This window comes from Scyliorhinus canicula, chromosome 17, assembly GCF_902713615.1.
Source record: "Scyliorhinus canicula chromosome 17, sScyCan1.1, whole genome shotgun sequence".
NCBI lineage: Eukaryota > Metazoa > Chordata > Chondrichthyes > Carcharhiniformes > Scyliorhinidae > Scyliorhinus > Scyliorhinus canicula.
Window position 1 is genome coordinate 65,368,117 of NC_052162.1, and position 15,398 is coordinate 65,383,514.

Sequence of the window (15,398 nt, forward strand, 5' to 3'; positions counted from 1 at the left end):
CTAAAGTACACCAGTAAAATCATAGAATCCCTACAGCATAAGGAGGCCACTCGGCCCATCAATTCTGCACGGATCCTGCAAAAGTGCACCCTACTTAGGCCTAATCCACAGCCCTATCCCTGTAACCCCATATCCCTACCTAACCTTTGGACACAAGGGACAATTTAGTATGGGCCTGTGTTGTTCTCAGCTTTGTTTTACCTGGATGGCTTGGATGCGTAGTGCTGAACAATGAACAACCTTTGTTAACAAGCAAAACTAATTTATTAACACTACTAAATAAGATTTGTAAGTATTCCTAAAGTATAAAGTTATTGAATTAAACTATGCTATCTCTAACTACAGAACTCTCAAGTACACAACTGATCTTTCTTATGCCTAACTATCATCTACCCAGAATCCCAGAAGTCACATGATATATATATGACTGTTCTCTGGTTCTCTCATGGTAAGAAGCATTATTAACTTGTTAACTCCTTACATTCCAGTCAAAATACATATCAACCCACCTACTCTGCACATCTTTGGAAATCATCCCCTAGGAATTTTATTGCAGCTGACATCCCACAGAGAACTGGTCCTATAAACCATACCATACACATTCTGTGAAAGACTGAACTGAGGTTTACCCACGGAAGCAACAGTACAGCTAAGATGTCAGTCCCGATTATAATAGTTTGTGGGAACGCTAAAGGTGGAATGTAAAATGGTCGCCTGGTGGAAGTCGTTGTATATCCACAGTGTTTCTGTCCCCTGTCATTTTAACTGCCAGGGTTCTGGCTGGTTGCACTCTGCCCTCCAGCGAGGGGGCTAATTAAAATATAAAAGTTATGGCCCAGTAATGTCTTTGCTATGGTGCAATGATTGTAACCTAGAGTCATGGGAGCCTTGCGAAGAACCACAGCCACCAACGAAACCGCCAGCAAGGTAGCAGCATGGCCAGAAGGTACCAACTTAATTAAGTGAGAAAAATATTTTTGAAGGAGTCCTTGGGGGCCAAGAGAAGCAGGATTGGTCCTCTGAGCCTCACAAGGAATTCCTTCTACCTCCCCTGCCGCAACCTTGCCTTTTTCTCCCATGAGTGGTATGAGTTCTTCAAATATCTCGCTGTCAACATTTACTTTGTGACTGGGCCTGCCCCATGATTACACAGTAGAGCCCTACTCTCTCTTCAATTCTCATCCCCACCTGCCAGCCTTGACATTTTTCCAGATGGTTTCAGGTGGCAGATGAGCGCACGCAATTCAGCATGGGTGTTAAAATGGCTCAGGCCTCACGCTGTGGAGTTCCTGAATTCCCCCTGTTTGCCACTGTAAAACCAAGTTAAAATGAGCACTTCTGAGTCATTGTAAGTACAATACTCTGGAGCCAGCTCCAAAGGGTTAATGAGACTAACAGATGGGGCCTATTGAAAATGTCCTTTCAGAACTTGTGATAAAGTAAAAACCTTTCAGAGAGACAAATGTCAGGGTTCTTAGTGCACCGGCAGAATACATATTTGCAGGAACTAAATGTAAGAGAAGACAGAGGGGTGATCTGATAAAGGTCCTCAAAATTATGAAAGGTTTGACCAGGTATGCAAACAGAATATGCTTCTACTTGCAGATGAACCTGGGTTAATAATTAATATAAGATGGTCAATAATAATTTCAATAGGGAATTCAGGAGAAACATCTTTACCCAGAGATGACGAGAGTGTGGAAATTGCTACCACAAGGAATAGTTGAGGTAAATGGTATCAATTCAAGAGAAGCTAATAAACCTGCCCATTCTTTCATGGACAAGACCAGCATTTGTTGCCTATCCATAACTCCCCTTGAACTGAAACATAGTAACATAGAAAATAGACACAGGAATAGGCCATTCGACCCTTCGAGCCTGCTTCACCATTCCACATGATCATGGCTCATTCCGTTATCTCCACACGTGTCATATTTCTTTGTTGCTGCAAAGAGAAAGACTATGGAGATGCCCACATTCTGGATTCTCATAAAACACATGTTGCTCATACAATCAAAATGATGATCAGCTCAAAGCCCACTTTGCCGACGGCACTTCATATCATATGACACAGAACCAGAAAGAATATATTCCCAGATACATATACCCCTCCCTCTTTACTTCATTAGTCCAATGGCAACAATTAACATTTGTACACAGATCCCTTGATATGGTATTTATATACATATATACAATTTAATAAGTCAGTCTTTGTGTTGGACATCAATTCCTTTTTGCTAGAATTTGGCGTTCTTGAACTTGGCTACTTGTGACTTCAGAAGTGTCCTCACTTCTTGAATAGTTATTTTAGTATCTATCACGATAGACATTGAAACAGAATCAGAAACAGAATCTCAACTTGTCGCCATCTCTATTCTCTGTTCCGAAGTATAACTCTCCAGATCTTCTAAAGGTAGAACCTCTTGAGAAGTTTCTGCAAACTCACTTGGTGCAGCAAGTAACTGATCAGCATGACATCACCAAACTCTTTATTATCCATCTATAAGGTGTATGATATTGGACCTGTCTTCACTAGGATCGTAGCTGGTGCCCGTATCATCGTTGGTGGTGCAACTCCTAGCTCGCACTGTCTCCCTGGTTGAATACTCGCTTTTTAGAGATTTCTTTGCAATTTGTGCTTACTGTTGTCATTTGAAAATCTCTGAATGTATCCAAATCAATCTGTGCTCGTAGTTTCCTTTTAAACGACAACTTTGCTGGTGAACTTTGTGTGGTAGCATGTACAGTGTTCCGATGAGATATTAGAAAATTGTTTACTCTTTTTGATTTTGTTCCCTAGTCCTTCGATGCTTTGATAGAATGCTTCAATGATTGAACAAAACTTCAGCCTATCCATTCGTTACTGGATGATATGGAGCTGACTTGATATGGTGTATACCGTTCCCTTTCAAGTAGTCCTCAAACTCCTTCGAAGTACCATTATAGCTGATAATCTGTTCCAATCTGTTACGAATATTTTGTTTAGTTTTTTAACGGTCTAATCAGTCATCATTGACTTCATTATTGCAACTTCTGGCCATTTCAAGTGAGCGTCCACAATCACTAAGAACCTAGAATCATAGAGTCTCTACCATGCGCAAGCAAACGATTCAGTCCATCGAATATGCAACGACCCAAGGGCGGTAAGGTGGCGCCGTGGTTAGCACTGCTGCCTCACAGCACTGCGGATACAGGTTCAATCTGAGCACCAGGTCACTGTCCTTGTTGAGTTTACAAATTCACGCTGTGTCTGTGTGGGTCTCACCCCACAAACCAAAAAGATATGCAGGGTAAGTGGATTGGCCACGCTAGATTGCTCCTTAATTGGAAAAAATGAATTGTATACTCTAAATTTATTTTAAAAAGAGTATGCACCGACCCTTGGAAAGAGTACCCTGCCTAGGCCCACCACCCAGTAACCTCACCTAACTTTTAGGACTCTAAGAGGCAATTTAGCATGGCCAATCCACCTAACCTGCACCTCTTTGGACTCTGGGAGGAAACCAGAGCACCCGGAGGAAATCCACACAGACAGGGGGAGAAATTGCAAACTCCACACAGTCACCTGAGGCAGGAATTGAACCCGGGTCCCTGGTGCCGTGAAGCTGCAGTGCTAACCACGGTACCACCATGCTGCCCCCTATGTCCCTCCAGTGGATCAGCGTAATCAATGTGTATTCTTTGCCATGGCTGAGTAAGCCATTCCCACGGATGTAATGGTTGCAGTGGTGGAGTTAGCTTTGTAGATGACTGGGGTTGCTCAAATTTCTCTTCAATTTGAGCATCCACCAAATGCTGGCCACCAAAAATAATTGCATGTCAATTCCTTAATCCTTACCACAGCAGGATGTCCCTCATGTAGTTTGTGAAGGACTCTATGTAAACATCAAGGAATAATTAAACTGATTCTCCACAATTGAACTCCATTCTGTACTGTCAACTCAAGTCTTTGTGTGATGAAGGGCTTGAAGTCGGATTTTTCCTCTGAATGCCTGGCAGCGTTCCTTTTTGGACCAAGTCCATCTCCTTTCCCATCACTGGATTGGTTCTCGTATATCTTTGAACTTGAGATGAAGTCACAGGTACAATATCCACAAGCAGGAAATACAAAATATTGGCAAAATTCTCTTCTTGGTCAAGCTTGACCTGTAACGGCAATCGTGATAAAGCACCAACATTGCCTGCTGCTCAGACATGGGTTACTGGGTATCGTAAGTGTGTGCCAACATTATCAGTGACCATTTTTGCAATCTACTAGCTGTCAAAGAAAGTATACCTTGAGAGGACCCAAAGATTGTCGTCAAGCGTCGATGATCCATCAAAAGAGTAAAATGAAGCCCAGAAAAGTAATGGTGGAACTTTACACCAAAAATTATGCCCACGTCTTTCTTTCTTGATGGACATAATTCATTTCTGCACTAGTAAGAGTCTGTGAAGCAAATGCTATCGGTTGTATTCTCCTGAAGGCATAGTGTGCAAGATGACGGCACCAACCCCATAAGGTGAGGCATCGCAAACTAATTGCAACTTCATTTCTGGATTGTAGTGAACCAACAGCTCTGACTTCAGTAAAGCTTCTTTCACTTCATTGTTTGCAATTTCACATTTTCCTGACAGTGCCATGCCTGTTTGACACATAACAACATGTGTAAAGTCTTCAATTTTGTTGCTAAATTGAGCAAAAATTTACCATAATAATTGATCAATCCCAAATACGATCTTAAATATGTCACATTTTGAGGACCTGGTGCTTCTAAGATTGCTGGCATTTTCCTTGTTTCTTTGTGTAAACCATCTTTGTCTATAATATAACTAAGGTAATTTATGGATGACTTGTAAAAGTCACACTTTTCCTTTTTAACACAGAATGTGGCTCTGTAACTGCTTCAGGACAAATTTGTCAAGTGTTCCTCTTCACTCGAACCCCTGATGAGTTTGTCATCTGAATAACATTGCTCTGCATTCAATCCACTGAGAATTTGATCCATGGACCTTTGAAAGAGCAGGCATAAACGTTATTACAAAAGGAAGTCTTCTGTAATGAAACAGACCTTTGTGCATTACAATGGTGAGTAGTGGCTGTGATTTGGCAGCTACATTAATTTGTAGCTATAACTGATTTTACTGAATTTCTGTCCTCCAGCAAGCCTAGCAAACAAGTCTTCAATGAGTAGCAATGGACAGTGATCTACACACAAAACTGGTTAAAATATCCCCAAAGTCTCACTGAGCCATCCCGTATTAATACAGGAATGATTGGTGTCACCCAATCACTTGCAGCAACAGGTTCAATGACTCCTGTTCTTAATCTTTCTTTTGGTATGGTTATAGCATTTGAATGTGCTGTCTGGCTTGATTTTTAGATGTATCTCAACTCAAGCCATGTAGCCTAGTACAATGTTTTTCAAACTTTTTATCCCAGGACCCACTTTTGGCAACCGGTCAACCTCTGGGACCCTCACCGACCACCTTCACAACCCAGACTTGCCAACCTTCACGTCACATGCTGACCAATCTTCATGACACACGCCATGTTCACTTACTTTTTAATGCAAAAAAGGAACCTGCTTTGTCCTCAAGATCTCAAGAACTCACTTGAATCCAATTCAAAGGAGCAGAGGGCAATGCACATAACAGGTGCAGGTTTCAGTGAGGTCCTTTTTGCTGTCTTCATCTTTAGGTCATCGTGAAGGGCAATAGCATCAAAATGCCTGTTTACTCAGCACTGGATTCTGCTGCGGGTGCTACACCAGAATGCTAACAGATCCGTGAGCTTTTGGCATGTTTTTAACGTGATATTACAGGTAAGCTGCAGCAGTGTAGTCTTTTAATTTGGAGTCAACTCTAAGTTAATAACTGAATCTGGCTCTCAACCTGAAAAGGAATTTTTCACATACCACTTCTCTTTCAAATACTGAAACTTCTCTCATTTGCTAGTACTTCTCTGCATATAACACACACAGGCTTTGCCTCCTTATCTGCATTGCATTGTCACAATTGACAGAACCATACCTCAAGAAATCACCTTTATACTTATTTTTTCTGAGTTAAGCTTCTTTTTACAGGGGCGTTAACCAGAGGCCCTGGAGCTCTAACACTACCATTGCTCTGTACTGCCATGGACTCTCCTGCGCAGCTCTCTCCAGCGTTATTTGTTGTGAGATCCTGTCCAATAGGTAAACTGCCTTTTTGAGTCTGGCCGTTTCTTACTTTTAAGAAAATCATTGATCTTCAAAGTTCACTTTCCTTGCTTGACAGCAGCTTCAAAATCGAAATAACTCTGCTCCGTGTTTTAGCACTGAAAGTTTGTACCGAGACAGCGCTTCACATCAATTCTACGTACAGGGTGCATGATCTGCTCTCTGCTGCCACTTCTGGCTGGAAGACTCCACACAGACTAATATGTCTCAAATTAAAAGGAGGCAGTGGCCGTAATTCTCGATGTAAAAGCCAGTAGCGGCTATTGGGCGCTTCTCCCACGATCAGGATCACAACAGGAACGGGGGAACCGATCGCTCCGTGATTCTCCCAACACCTGCCCGCTACCCACCGCGGGTCATGAAACCTTGGCCCAGTGAATCTTCGAACACCACCTCGTATTCTTCAGAGGTTGTTGCAAATTGTTCTTTTAATCCACTAATTGTCTGAGTGTTTCCCAGTTAAGTCTAATCTTGGCCAACCATGCTCTGCCAAATAGAGCATGAAGGTTCCACTGACAACATGAAAAGGCAACTTCGCCATCTGCCCATTTGCTTCTACTTTCACCATAATGCATTCTTTTAATGGTACAAATGCTTCAGTATGCAACCTTATACTCACATTTGATAGTTTTAAAGGCAGATGCTTCAGCTATTGATAATAAATTGTCTCAGGTGCTGCTGTGCCCGTATCCACTTCAATTTTAATTTTATGACCTTCAAGTTTTGGCTATGCCCAAAAACATTGTTGGTTACCCCTCATTGACAAAGCACCTAGCTTCAGCTCTTGCAGTAACACGGTTGCTGTAATTTGAGTGATGCTGCGCATCATCCATTAATTTGTAGGTATGACTGGATTGTTTACTTATGTTGTTCTTTTTTTACTTTCTTTGTGTAGAAGACATTTTCTGAGCCCAACACGCTTTAGCAATCTGGCCCTTCTTGCCACAAGTCTTCCACATATTCGATTTCCTCCAGCATTCCCCCACTGATTGTCTAACCTGTGTACAATGGTTACATGTTTGCACCTTTACAGATTTGTTCCTTGAGGTATCCGTTTTGTGGATCTTTGCTCCAGCCCTATCTTTGAAGCTTCCTTTGTTGTAAGATGTGCCAAATTTCACAGCAGCTTTCAGAATTTAATAACTTTGAGTCAGCAGTTTCCTCTGAATGGCTTTACTGAGTAACCCACAAGTCACCCTGTCTCGTCGGGTATGATCAAATGTTGTACCAAATTCACTATATCTAGCTAATCTTCTTAAACACGTTTCAAACTGTAAAATACCTTCACCTTCTTCCTGACTACAGCAATGGAAGCAAAACATTTCTGCAATCAATAACAATTTTGGAGAGAAATGTCCCTCTAAGACAACTGAAGGACTTGTCTCCTGGTTTTGCTGGGTGAATAAGATTGTGTAGTAGCATAAATGTTTTATGTCCAATTGAGCTGAAAAATGTTATGATCTTTAGGTCCTCCAGTGTCTGATTAGCTATTAAAAACAATTGGAATCTTTTTTTCTTCATAAGAATTTTGTGTTTCACAATTCCCATCAAACACATCCATGGTCCCCATTTTGGGCAGCGCGGTAGCACAAGTAGATAGCACTGTGGCTTCACAGCACCAGGGTCCCAGGTTCGATTCCCCGCTGTGTCACTGTCTGTGTGGAGTCTGCACGTTCACCCCGTGTCTCGTCAGTTTCCTCCGGGTGCTCCGGTTTCCTCCCGCAGTCCAAAGATGCCCAGGTTAGGTGGATTGGCCGTGATAAATTGCCCTTAGTGACCAGAAATGTTTGGAGGGGTTATTGGGTTACGGGGTAGGGTGGAACTGAGGGCTTAAGTGGGTCGGTGCAGACTCGATGGGCCAAATGGCCTCCTTCTGCCATGTTGACCCTGGTACAACATTTGATCATACCCGACGAGACAGGGTGACTATGTTGTATGTTCTTCTGCCATTTTTGGGATCCCGGCTCTTAATGTCTGCACTTCTTACCTTCTGACTGTGTCAAACAGGCACCGGAATGTGGCGACTAGGGGCTTTTCACTTCATTGAAGCCTACTTGTGACAATAAGTAATTATTATTATTAAGTGTGGCACAAACAATCCCTTGAACAAGCAACAAGGGAATCTTTCCCTTTTTATACCTGAGTATATTTTGACTTTTCTCCAAAGTGGTGATCCGTGCAGAGTCAGAAGTCTTCAAAATTCCTGCAGCCCATGTAGCTATACCATGTGTGCGTCCCAGACTTCAACGTAAGCAAGTCTTTCCTGATTATCGGTTTTCTTACTCACAGTTGCTGTCGAAAGCTTTTGTTGAACTTTTGCATCGGTGGCAGTGCTTCACCTGATGCCTGTGTGTATGTGTGTGTGTGAGTCCAGTCCGAAGAATCATCCATTGCTCCCAATACCCTTCCACAATTCGTCAATGAAAATCTTCTTTCCAACAAATTTTTAGCCTCAATCCTCATTGCCAGTTTTTTCTCCTGTTATATTTCTTTGTTGCTGCAAAAAGAAAGGGTATGGAGATGCCAACAATGGATTCTTGTAAAATACGATAAGAGGTATGTTAATGATGTTGCTCATACAATCAAGATGGTGATCTGCCCAAAGCACGCACAAACACTCTGCTGATGTCACCAGACGTCACGTGATGCAGAATCAGCAAGAATATATTCCCAGATACATAACAACGCCATACTCCTGCATTCGCCCCATACCTCTTGACACATTTAGAGTTTAGAATTTTTTTAATATTTCCTCCTTAAATATATTCAGTGACTTGGTCTCTGCAGCCTTCTGTGGTAGAGAATTCTATAGGTTCACCATCCTGAGTGATGAAGTTCTCTTCATCGAAGTCCAAAATGGCGTACCCATATCGGGCTTCACGCCAGGCGCTAAACCTCGCATGAGTCACCTGACCCGCGGAGCTCAGCACGATCCGGCTCACGCCCTCACTGGGTGCGATCCAGATAATTATATGTAAATGGGACATTAGGCTCATCTAAATATCCCAATGCCATATTCATCTGGCACCGAGGAGTCAACGGCCACGCCTGCGAGGCCTCAACCGGACACCGTTTAGTACTGCTGTCCATAATCCTGAACCAGGCATCATGGCACCTCCCGGGGGGGGGGGGGGGGGGGGGGGGCGGTCTGGCAGGCCATTAGAGCCCTCCAGATGGTCATCGACAGGGCAGGGTAGTACTCTGGCATTCCCCATGGTACCCGGTTACCCTGGCACTGCCACTCCTACCTGGTTGGCACCTCCAGTGTGCCAAGCTGGCAGTGTCATGGTGGCTGGGTGCCAAGTTGGCACTGCCAGAAATTGGGGCCTGGGGCCCATGCCAATGAAAGGGAGGGATGAGGAGGGATTGAAGGGGCTGTGGAAAAGTGGAGGGGGTGGGGTCCTGAAAGGGATGGGTGTAGAGATTGGGACAGCTTCTCAAAATGGCTCCCCAATCTGTGACAAGCTCAGTTCCCCAGTGCCAGAAAACTTGCAAAGTGCGGCCTTGATGAAACACCCTGATGCCCTAAAAAATGGCTAAGTTCTGATGAATAGCGGTGTCAATAACGGCACTGCAGCTGTCACGAAACACCCTGCCAAACACGCCCAAAACCGGACTTCGACATTTTTCCAGTGAATCGCGGCCAATATAGTCTATGGAAAGCGAAAGCAAGAACGATAGCCAAAATAAAATGATTCCCTATTCTAAAGTTAAAAATCGGGTAAGTAGTAATATAGAAAATAAAACGAAAGCCCAGCAACGAACAAATATATTACAGATTTCCCAGTTAAAGTGACAAACTTTTAAACTATAATGACAATTCAGCTCAGTAGGTAGAATGAATGTACTGATGGAGCCATTTTAAGCTGATTCCATATAGATAATGTGCCAAAAGTTTCATAAAACTGTCCCAGCTGGTTACACCCTATAGTTTAGAATTCCTATTGTCCAATGTTTCCAGACAAAATTGGGAACAAATATTTCTGCTGGCACCTAATTACAATACTGAGTAGGTGCTGCATTGGGAGGGCGTAGAAGGATGGGTGAGTAAATTTGCAGATGACACTAAAGTCGGTGGAGTTGTGGACAGTGCAGAAGAATGTTACAAGTTACAGAGGGACATAGATAAGCTGCAGAGCTGGGCTGACAGGTGGCAAATGGAGTTTAATGCAGAAAAGTGTGGGGTGATTCATTTTGGAAGGAATAACAGGAAGGCAGAGTACTGGGCTAATGGTAAGATTCTTGGTAGTGTGGATGAGCAGAGAGATCTCGGTGTCCATGTCCATAGATCCCTGAAAGTTGCCACCCAGGTTGAGAGGGTTGTTAAGAAGACGTATGGTGTGTTAGCTTTTATTGGTAGAGGAATTGAGTTTCGGAGCCATGAGGTCATGTTGCAGTTGTACAAAACTCTGGTGCGGCCGCATTTGGAGTATTGTGTGCAGTTCTGGTCACCACATTATAGGAAGGATGTGGAAGTATTGGAAAGGGTACAGAGGAGATTTACAAGAATGTTGCCTGGTATGGAGGGAAGATCATATGAGGAAAGGCTGAAGGACTTGTGGCTGTTTTCGTTAGAGAGAAGAAGGTTAAGAGGGGACTTAATTGAGGCGTACAAGATGATCAGAGGATTAGATAAGGTGGACATCGAGAGCCTTTTTCCTCAGATGGTGATGTCCAGCACGAGGGGACATAGCTTTAAATTGAGGGGAGATAGATATAGGACAGATGTCAGAGGTAGGTTCTTTACTCAGAGAGTAGTAAGGGCGTGGAATGCCCTGCCTGCAACAGTAGTGGACTCGCCAACGCTAAACGCATTCAAATGGTCATTGGATAGGCATATGGACGATAAGGGAATAGTGTAGAGGGATTTTAGAGGTGTTTCACAGGACGGTGCAACATCGTGGGCCGAAGGGCCTGTACTGCGCTGTAATGTTCTATGTTCTATGTCTATGTTCTATGTTAGAGGTGCTGTCTCTTATTTTAATTTGTTTGCAAGGTGTGCGTATCACTGGCAAGGCTAGCATTTATTGTCTATTCCAAAATAACGTGGCAACCAATTTGTGCTCTGCAAGATCTCACAAACTCCAATATGATGATGGCCAGATAATATGTTTTAGTGGTGGTTGAGTGATAAATATTCTGGGGAGAACTCTCCTGCTTTTCTTCGAGTAGTGTCTTGGGATCTTTTACATTCACAGGAGGGGGCAGATGGGGCCTCAATTTTGAAATCTCATTCTAAATTGGAAGTACTGTAGCATAGCGGTTATGTTAACAATGACCATGTCAAAATATAAATTCAATAATTGACTGAGGTTTCTATGCCAATAACATGGCATGGGAATGCAGGCAAGTCCACGCAGCTGATTGGGTGAGTACGGTCGTGTAATCGCTTATAGTTTGTAAGGTCTATATTTTGTGGTCTATAGTTTGTAAGGGCCAAATTCTACACCCTGACCAAACATGACTTCCTGGCCATCCAACTACCCCTACTCGAACTGACTACCCCTCCTGGCCCACCCAACTACCCTTCCAAACACCAGACAACCCTCCTGATCCAGCTAATCTTCCCCAATCTGACCCAACTGTGCCTGCCCACCTCACTCACACACACGACCCACTAACTCATTTCACCCACTTTACCCTTTTGCCCACCTCATTCACCCACCCCTACCCTATTTACGTACCCTGCCTACCTCACCCACTAGCCTACCTCACTCATTCATCCATTCAAACTGCACATTTAAACTTTCCATACGGCAGTTTGTGCAGTGAAAAAGGAGCATGGCTTCTACACTAATCCTCTCCATCAGTCTCCGCTTAGATTCCTGCGCTGGGAGACTTCATCTGGCTGCTGCATCGGAAGTCAGATTCTTTTAGATGTAACCAGGTAAGTGGGCGGTCTCCTGACTGATCAGCGCAAGACCCAACTGTTCCCATGCTGATCGGAGGATTTGGGCCTCTGTCTGACCATTATCACGTTGCTGTTTGTGAAAACCTGCTGTGTGTGAATTGGTTGTCACTTACATACATTGCAACAGTGACTCCAATTGAAAATGTACTTCACTGGCTGTCGAGTGCTTTAGGAAATCATTAGGTTGTGAACAGTACAACATAAATGCAAATGCAACCCTTTTTATAATCTCTACACTTGTAACGGGATCCAGACTAGGGGCTTTTCACAGTAACTTCACTGCAGTGTTAATTTAAGCTACATGATTGCAAAATATTCAAAATATGTTTTCCAGGTGTACAAATTTTAAAGGTCCCTTGGGGGATTACTGGAATTTGGGACCAAAATGTGAGCAGCAATGGAATACCCGTGATCTGATTCTCGTAGCTGTAGTTCCTGGGATTTGCCTCGCTTTGATTATTTCTGTTTGTACGTACTGTATCTACAGCTGCAAGAAATGGAAGCATCAGGCAAATGCCCAGAAAAGGTGAGTCAAATATTATTAGTGGTACGTGTATGTTAATTAGGATTGTCAATGCTGGGATTGTTTCCAGACCAGTAGAATGTCTCACATAATCAAATCTGATATGTTCCAAGAGCTTACAAAGTAATTTGAAGCTTTCCCGCTTACAGCCCAGGGGAAATAAAATCCCCAAATCCGCCAGGAGGTTTGAGATAAAAACAGTAATGCTGGAAGTACTCAGCCGGTCCGTCAGCATCTGGAGAGAGAAACAGGGAAAACGTTTCAAGTCATGACTTGGGCGGCTCAATCACACAGTGGTTAGCACTGCTCACAGCGGTACCAAGGTTCAATTCCGGCTTCGGGTGACTGTGTGGAGTTTGCACTTTCTCCCTGTGTCTGTGTAGGTTTCCTCCAGGTGCTCCGGTTTCCTCCCACAGTTCAAAGATGTGCAGGTTAGGTGGATTGGCCAGGATAAATTGCCCTTTAGTGTCCAAAATGTTAGGTGGGGTTACAGGGCAAGTCTGGGGGACTGATTCAAGGTGCCCTTTCAGGGGGTTGATGCAGACTTGATGGGCTGAGTGGCCTCCTTCTGCACCCCACAACCAATCCAGGCACTGGAACAACATCTTCAGCAGTCCACTCATCTGCTCGACCAGCACAGCCGTTGAAGCATGAGCATCATTACAGCGAGTCTCCTCTTCAGTTTGTGGCCTCTGCACTGGCATCATCAACCACCTCCTTATTGGGTACCCCTTTTCCTAGAGAAGCCATCCCTCCAGACACTACTCTCCCTCAAAAACGCCTGTCATCTGTGAGCACCCCACAATGTAACCATCATGGATGCTCCCTGGGAAACTGTTACACACCTGCATGATTTGCATCATGTGGTCATAGACGATCTGGACGTTGAGGGAGTGGAATCCCTTGCGGAGCCACATTGTGCTGTAGCCATCTCAGATGGCCAACTGCAAAGGACAATGGGAATTATGGCCAACCCAGGACTCAAACACACTCAAAGCTTGTGTGTGTATTTGCAACCCAGATAGCTAGACGCGATCGAAACCCCCCACTCGTTTGCATTCTAATGGCCCATTTCCCCAGAACAAAAGGACTGTACTCAGGTAACCGATACAGATGCAGACTAACCGGCGTCACTCCCTTTGCTAAGAAAGCCCAAACAGCCAAGGTCAATGACCGCTCAGGACACGCCCAGCCATCAAGGCACCCGCCCCTTTCTTGGCCAAAATCGAAGGCAGTGATCGAAGCCTGTCAAATTATTGGGTCCAAAGCTAAGGACCACCCCAAAGAGCGCAAAATCCCAGAGGGATAGAGACACAGCCATGTGTTCGGTCTCTCTTGGCCCCAGCTTACGCCTAAAACCAAGTGTAGCATTATGACCAGAAGACAAGTTCAAGACCAACGATCGCTACCAGACGGATGAGCCCAGCAGAAACGAAGCCACTTCTTCTACCCAGCCACGCAAGGTCCAAACAAAGGCCTTGTTCATCTGCAAAGAGCCAATTGCCCTGAAGTTAAGTATAGGTTATTGTAATTGTTAGGTGTAGTTTAACTTGTAGTGTTTTATGTTGCATGTCGAAGTAATCCTTGTGTGTAAATAAACTATCAATGAACTTGAACTGACTAACTGGTTGTTTGGTCTTTGATCGATATCCGGTAAAGCCTTGTGGTGGTATCATTTGATACCTGGCAAGTCTGAAAAACAATATTATCATTAATAACTCGCCATATCTAGTTAATTTGGCAATATTATTGATGACGCTAGTGGGATAGTATTTCACCCATTAAAAAGAGCAACATTATTGGCGTCTCCGGTGCAAATTGGCAACAGTGCCATGGAGACTGCAGTATATCACACACTGTACCTGGGGCATGTCTGCTAAATGGGTGAAGCCCATGGCCCTGGCTCACCTGGTCCTGGTCTAAGTTTATATAAATGTGGGCCTTCGCATAGAGGGCATCTGTCACCGCCCTAATGCATTTGGGAATGGCTGACTGGGCGATGCCACACAGATCACCAGTGCTGCCCCGAAATGGGCTGTTTGCATACAAGTTCAGGATGGTGGTGACTTTAAGGGCCACTGTCCTCCCATCCTTTGTGGTCCCAGCTCTTGCAGGACATGGCAAAGGTGGTTCACCATCCCTCGGGACAGGCACATGCTTCTCTGGCTATCTGTAGCAGAAAGTCCAACGTCAGAAAACCCTTTGCCAGTACAGTCTCAAACATCTCTGTTGTGCAGCTGTACAGCTGTAGGCCCAACCTGCCCCTCTTGAGCAGTGTCCTGGTCCTGGCTATGTGCAGTGGCATATCGCTGTCTCTGCTGCTGCTCAGTGGCAAGTTGTAGAAACGCCAATTCGACAGACTTTATGATTCTCCAGAATCGTGCACTGAAAAGAGATGAAAACCAAAGTGAGCGATGAGGATTCCTGAGAAAGTCCAGCCCCTCAACCCTCAAAGAATCCCCCCATCATGATCTATAACAAAGTGAGTGAAGATAGACTTCAACATGAAGCACTTTAATTCAGGTTCAAATCAGTGAATCCTGTGTGATGTAAACTCTTGTATGAACATTAGGGTTCAATGCTTGCAACTCTAATCATAGATCCCTACATTGCAGAAGGAGGCCATTTAACTCATCGAGTCCTCACCGACCCTCTAAAAGAGCACCCCACCTCGGTCCACTCCCCCACAAATCCGTAACCCCACCTAACCTTTGGACACTAAGGGGCAATTTATCATTTCCAATCCACCTAATCTGCACATCTT

General features: G+C 44.1%; 1 protein-coding gene across 1 annotated transcript in view; it reads left to right on the plus strand.

The window, feature by feature from the left end:
• zgc:158432 (uncharacterized protein LOC555281 homolog) overlaps positions 1-15,398 on the plus strand; it is a 34,892-nt gene that overhangs the window by 2,861 nt on the left and 16,633 nt on the right. The window contains exon 3 of the mRNA XM_038776306.1: positions 12,446-12,637. Within this exon, the coding sequence (XP_038632234.1) occupies positions 12,446-12,637 (192 nt within the window). The remainder of the gene's footprint in view (positions 1-12,445; positions 12,638-15,398) is intronic.